A 7,317-nucleotide genomic window follows, 5' to 3' on the forward strand; every position below is an offset into this window, starting at 1 on the left:
TGCTATCATCACCGCCATCAACGTCAAAGCAGATAGATACTCAAATAGTAAAGACTAAACTTTTTATTCAGATCAACTAAACAATCAGTAAAAAACACTACACCAATCTGAATTCAAAACAAGAAGCAAAATAAGAATGCAGCAATCTATGCTAAAAAAAAATGAATTTGAAAAACTTCCTCAACAATATCCTCCATGAACCAATGTCGTAATTAAAGAAAGCTCCAGCAACGTAGATTCAGAAGACTAACAAGTAGAAAGCAACATGCAAATTTGTTAACTTTTTTCTCTCTCTCTCTCACCTTCCTTCACCTTCATAAACCCAAGTTTGAACTTAAACAATAAGCACCAACTTCACCGCCATAAAACCCACTTACACTTGTCTGACAAGCTCCAACAACCTCCGGACACCTAAAATCTCCATCATTAACAATATCATTCACATTATTGTCGACCAAACTAACCTCTTCTGCATCTCCATCATCACTAGTTAAATCGCATTGATCAATGACTGCATGATCAATAATATCGTAATCAGTATCATCGCTCTTATCAGCTAAGCTACCATCGCCATAACTAGAATGATCAGAAACATAATCAGTCATATCTGATTCCAACCCACCATTCCCATTTCCATAACCACCAGCAGAGAGATCGGAAGATACTATATGTCCCAAGACTCCCGTCACGTTGCTTTTGATATTACAAAACTCATCACTCATAATGGGTAACATGGGCAACATTGGCAACAGATGAAACTCGAGAAAATCTTGCTTGATGTGGTCTGTTGACAAGGTAAAACTAGGATGCGGTGTCGGTGGACAATTGATTTGGCCAATGATGTTATTATATGGAGTTGTGTAGTTGACTACATTGTTGGTTTTGGGGGTATATTGTTGAACTTTAACTCTCTCATTGTTAACTTTGTTTTTCTGAATGTGTGCCTTTTCAGTTTCCGCTTGCTTAGTGACTCCATTTGAGTACTTCAGTCTTGTCATTGGAGTTGAAGTCAAGTTGGCAATTCGATCACTGCTTGATGCAGGGGTGATTAGATATTGATAGTTTTTTGACTTGTCCTGTGTGTAACCTCCATTAATGTCACACTTGTTTGAACCAGTCTCTGGCGTCTTCAACATACTATAAGTCTTATTTGCACTGACTGCATCAATAGGTCTATTATGATTATGGGGTTGATTGACCAGTCTCACCGAATAATCACCTTCAATCGCTTCTTCTTCATTTTCGGCGTATTCTTCATCAGTGGAGTAGTCTATACCATATGCGGTGGCTCCACCTGGGTTGTAGTTGAACGGAGATCCGAGTTTAGCCTCTTCTTGTGAAGACAATCTATCTGGTCCTTTATCTCCACCATCTTCAGCTGTACGTTGCTTAACCACCTTTGAATTCTTAGATACAATTACCTCCTTATATACATCAACCAGTTGAGTAAAGTCAGTCCTTGAATGTTCCATATCGGTATCCTTTGCTCCTCTCTCCACAGTTGAAGTATCGTCATCCTTCACCTCAGCATCCACATATTGCTCAAAACGATCAACGCCTTGTGTCTTTTCATTAAGTCCTTCCGCTTCTGCACCAGAAGCAACATTTGCATGTGCTTCAGCAACACCATTGTTGCTCATATTACCTACCAGTTCCTCAACTCCATTCTTCATGTTTCTCTTCTTTGTCTCTTGTTCAATCTTGGCAATCTGCAACTTAATTGAGGCTCTGGTCTCTTTTCTCTTATAGCCAGGTTTAACAACTCTCCCACCACGTCTATGTCTCAATCTCACCAACATTGTCTTTTTCTGTCCATAATCATCATCTTCGTCATTGTCATTGCCACCATCACCTTCTACTTTTTCATCCTCTTTGATATTAGTTTCATTCAATCCATAGATATACGAATTCATTTCGCTTGTAGTAATTTTGCTCGCCATCACCACTTCATTCGCTTTAACTTTGTGTTTCAAATCACTAGTCATGATATGGATTTGATCCAAATCAAACAATTTCTGTTCGTGTTGCGGAATCAAATAAAATAATTCATCTTGTTGACGAAGCAAATTATAAAACATGCGTTCATATAATGCCAAATACAAAATTTCCTTCAATAATGACAACAATACTGGTTTATCTTGATAGCGATTCAATTCAACTTTTTTCAAATCAAATGTCGGATGTCTCAACACATTAATCAACACTTCAACTCTACCAACTTTATCTAAATGATCAGGCTCGATGTGGTTTACATTGGGTGGCCACCAATCAGGTTTGGATTTATTATAGTCACGATAGGGGAACAATGCTTGTTTATTAGGTTCAAGTATCTTGATCCAAGCTTTGGCAATATCTTTACATATGTATTGCGATAACGAGTTGAACAAATCACGATACTGGTTTAACAACGCATTAGGTGACTGACGCTTAGTTAAAGTAATGGGGAACAGATCAAGCAACGTTGGCTTTATGGTAGTCAATGACGATCTTCCCAATAACAATTTCAATTCTTCAATTTGACTAGCATTGAAGTGAGGTGAATAATGGAAAGTCAATTCTGTGTTTGGATGGGAATCATCTTGAGTAATGAGCATGTACTTGTAAGATGACTTGCCACTAATCTCATGCAATTGGTTAATAACCGTGGTCAATTGTATTTGTGACATGACTACTAAGACAGCAACAACAACAATAAAGGGTAAAACAATAGTGTGAATGTGATCTTGACTCTCTTTTTGAGATCTGAGGATATGCAACTGAGTATATATATATATATGCAATCCACTTAGCAACCGTCATTTTGACAAAAAAAGAGTGAAATCAAGGGATTTGTATTTTGTTAAATAAACACACACAACCACTTGCACAACCCTTACTTTCTGAAGAGTGTATGTATGTGTTGTATTGTTGTAGCCTTGTGTGTGTGTGTGTTGTGTTTCTGTGTGTCCGATCCCTTAAGTCCATTGGCAAAGACGCCTGTATTTGGTAAATATGTATTGTCATTTATGCTTTTTGTTGAACAAAACCTTAATTTTGAATACATCAATTAACATCATGTTGTTGTTGTTATTGTTATTGTTACATATCTGTGTTTTATAGGTTCAGGTATGTGTTTATTGTGTGCGTTTATTGTGTGTAGGTCTAGGTGTTTGTAGTGTCTGTAGCGTGTATGTGTATGTGTGTGGTTTTATTGATATTAAATAATTTCAGGGTTGGCAAGTAATCAAGAGATGTGTGTAAACAAAGAGAACACAAAATGATTTTCAAACTTGTGCAATTGCAAACAACAACATTACACTCTACTCACACGTCAGTACAACAACACCAGCAACAATACCAGTTGCAACAGTTAACACAAATTTTATTTTTAAGTAAAGCTACCTACACCATATCATACCTCAAACAATAATAGGCTGTGTGTTGTCCATTGTACTTTTGGTACAATATATGCAGACCTTTATGGAGAAAGAGGTTGTCGAGTGGTGTGTGGCTGTTTTTATTGTTTTGGGTGGTATACACACACATAGACAGAGTCTTGGATGAGTTTACAGTCAACAATAGGGAGTAACCACATCCGTCATAGCAATGCTTTCGACAAAATTTAGGGATAGGGGCTTACTTACTTGCTCACATGGCCAAGTAACCACAAAAAAATCTCAAAAAAAAAAGAAAAGAAATGAAAAGAAAGAAAGGAATATAGAGAAGCAGATACGAATGAACGCCACACAGACACCCAAATATTTGACCTCCCCTTTTCGCATTCCCTGAAAAAAGCAACAATAAAAAGTAGTACAACCAGACACTAACGTGTTTATGCGTAGTGCACATATCTATATCTAGTAATAACGAACAAACTACCAACTAGAACTGTCCTCATTGAAATAAAACGGAAAAAGAAGTGGAAAGTTTCAACTGGGTTTGATCTCATCGCTAAATGTTTTTTTTTGTTACTTTGTTTTTGTGGTTTTAATGATACAATAATATACATCTTCCCGTATCTGTAACTAAAATTAAAATTTGTAACTAGGAATTAGCATGTGACTTTATATACATACCCTTTACATTTTTGTCTTATATGCACACCTTTCCACTAATCAGACACTTATTTCCCATCAAATAACCTCAGTCCAAAACCTACAGAGTCTGATACCAGTTGAACCGAAACATTGTTTTAGTTCCAAGTAATTAGTAGAGCCCTGTAATTCAATTAGATTGTACATACGCACGCATCGTCTAATTTCTTTCATTGTATGTAGCCTATGTCCTATTCTGTGTTTTTTTGTTACTAAAAATGGATTTTCACTATATCTCTACTTTACAAACGATGGTTTATATTTTAGACTATTGCTTTTTCAACAGATCAACAATTAATTGAAAGATTGTGTAAAATTAGTTTACTTTTCTCACATAAGTAATCGGATTAACGTTTTCTATTTTCCAATCCTTTCTTCGTATATCTTGAACATGTAGAGTTGTAGTATATCGAAAGAGAGAGGCTGCTTTTAGTACTAGGTATGTCTACCTTAGATTAGATAAAGTATAATTAATAGTAAAAATAATAATTCAGGTACTTAGTTCCTCGGCTAAATTCTAAAATATATAGTTCCTACTTTTGTAAAGTTACACAATAACAAAATCACGACATATAAACAGTCAGTCCTTTACAATTTCACATTTTAATCTCTTTTTCAGACTACAATTGTCTACACATCTATGACTCTACATTACTACTGCTTTTAAGAACAAGAAGTGGTAGATCGGCATTCCAAGTGTCTGATTTTTAGTTTGTTCTATTGTTGGTGGATTTAACACCCCCTTCCCCCAATTCCCAATCCTTTTTTAAACTCTCTGTTGGCTTTTGCCCTTTCCTTGAGAGTCTTCCGAAAGAGGAAATGCAAATTAACTCTCATTTAACAAGCTACACCTTTCAACACTATAATTAAATAAATAAATCAAACAATTAAAACGAAACTAATTACGAAATAATTTGCATGGCTCTACTACATCAAGTTGTAAAATTTTTATTCACTTGCATGATGAAATTTCTTGCGAACCCATATATATTGAGAAAGTTCATAACCAGTGCTTTAGTTTTTGATAAGCAGCCAGACAGATTAGAAGATTTCCGGAAACAAATTTCATCTTCCAGGTTTGAGTAGGAAAATAGGTGCTATTTGCGAAGCATCCAAGTCAACTATAAGCTTCCCAACACAGAAACATGCAGACACTAGGACTACTTTCTTTATACGAAAATTGCGTTTTTTTCTATTTTTGTCTTCATACGTTTCGTCAAGATTCAATATTCCTGTCGCCCTTAATTCCCCCCTTTTCTTGTTACATACGTTTGATTCTTTTGACATTTATTTTTTTTTCACCATCATTGAGGCTCATTTACTGATTGTCTGTCTGTGTGGTTACCTTTAATTAGTGTAGTATACGTTTGTGCAATTTGTCATTGTCAAGCAGTGTCAAAATAAAGAACACATATGCGTTGTCAACTCACATAACGTAACGTGCACACTAAACTATAGATCCTGTGTTTTAAGTTTCATCTCGTAGCTGCGATGTTGTTTAAGGTAGTACAATACAACTCAATTTGGAGCGAGGGAGGTAAGGAGGCTCAAGAAAATAAAAAAACAAAAATATTTGAACTATCCACCACCTATGTAGCATCAAGTGATTAAAATTTTCCTTTAGGGTATACATCATACGCTAAGTGGACTTTTCCTTCGAATATGAATAAGCAAGGGTATTACATATTCCTAATAGTAAAGCAAATATTCATATGAGAATCATATGAAAAGACGCAACAGTTAAAATGAAAGATGACTCTGAATCAAAAAACAAACGTTGAAACAAAAAACATTTCTTTTTTCTTAATTAAGAAAACGTTTGTATCAAAGCTTAAGTGTCTTACTCATCATTACCAACGACCAACCAACAATAAGTTGTGTCTGGGTAATAGAATCCAAATCATCTTAAATACTCTTTTTCTTTCTCCTCAGATAATCTCCAATCCTGACAGACACAGTGTACACTTCTACACTTCTACACTTCTACAATATTACAATCACACTCCACTCTTTATTGTCTTTTGGATTAAATTGAAACTAGTTAGACCCAATGCAGAGTTACAAAACTTTAAAGGAAGTAAAAATTGCACCATGATTTCTTTTGTATATTGTAAGAAAACAAACACGTACACTTACATACAGACACTATTAAAACTAGTTGCTGACAACACAACAATAGACTCACACTTCAAGATTGAGCGTGGCATTACAACTTTGTTTTTTCTTTTGAAATTCACAGCCTGCCACCAAAACGTGTTTTACATATGAAGTCAAAGAATGGTTGAAGTAATTGTAAAAGTTTTTGGTTTTAGTACATTCTAAGGTGTTTACTCATACACACACACACACACATATATATATATATATATATGTCTTTATACATTTGCGTGGTGAAAGGAATAGCTCTTTTTTTCTTCTTTTACTGCAACATGTAAACTTTAATGGAAAAGAAACCCTCTTCCTGCTCCTGCTCCACTTCCTCTTTTTCCTCTCACTTTAGTCAAAGCACACAATCAATATCTTTTTCCAAAATGGGGCCTTATTATACCTCTCCTTATCTTCCAAATTCTGCAACTCCAAAATTTCAGCATCATAAATCACCCGATCCTTATCAACGTCAATCTCATCAACTGGTTTCCATAATCTCCAGTTCCTAGTATACAATTTATGTCCAATAAAACACAACAACATGACAGGAGCACCCAAATAATTTTGGAAAAAATTATTAGCATCCGCTTCTCCCTTGGGAAACAAGGATGTCCAAAACTGAGCAATCAAGATTAAACTATTGATAATTATGGAGCACCAAGAGCCAATTATACCCGTTGGGGACACATACGCTAATGTATCCAAAGCAATACCATTGTGTTTCAAGGCGGCTCTGAATCGAAGATGTGACACACAAATGAATAACCAGCATACAACAAATGAAATTCCTGAAATTGATAAAAGCCAAGTGAATACAGTTTCCTCTTTGTCATAAGTAGCAATAAAGGCAAAGAAAGATGAAAGGATAGTAAGGAACCATGCTCTCAAAGGACGACCTTGTTTATCAACATAATCCAACCATTTAGGTGCCAATTTCTGATGAGCCAACGATTGAATCAACCGTTGTGAACTATACATGGCTGCAACGGCAACCGAGGTGACTGAAAGGAGGATAACGGTGTTGATTATATGAGGCAACACTTTAACCCCATGCATTTCGGCAGCAATGACATATGGTGACGAATGGGTGGCAGCA

At 35.7% G+C, this 7,317-nt stretch overlaps 2 protein-coding genes across 2 annotated transcripts; both read right to left on the reverse strand. All coding sequences in view use genetic code 12, as the record gives it.

The window, feature by feature from the left end:
* Window positions 1-314: 314 nt before the first annotated feature.
* On the reverse strand, window positions 315-2,666 carry CANMA_003589 (uncharacterized protein; the record flags this gene model as incomplete). The annotated part of the gene is made up of 1 exon (XM_051815778.1): window positions 315-2,666. The coding sequence occupies one exon, from the start codon at window positions 2,664-2,666 to the stop codon at window positions 315-317; it is 2,352 nt and encodes a 783-aa protein (XP_051670877.1).
* A 3,903-nt stretch (window positions 2,667-6,569) lies between these two features.
* On the reverse strand, window positions 6,570-7,317 carry CANMA_003590 (uncharacterized protein; the record flags this gene model as incomplete). The annotated part of the gene is made up of 1 exon (XM_051815779.1): window positions 6,570-7,317. A coding segment is annotated over one exon (748 nt), but the record flags the coding sequence as incomplete, so codon positions are not given.

Source organism: Candida margitis (assembly GCF_024628925.1).
Source record: "Candida margitis strain CBS 14175 chromosome Unknown scaffold30, whole genome shotgun sequence".
Classification (NCBI taxonomy): domain Eukaryota; kingdom Fungi; phylum Ascomycota; class Pichiomycetes; order Serinales; family Debaryomycetaceae; genus Lodderomyces; species Lodderomyces margitis.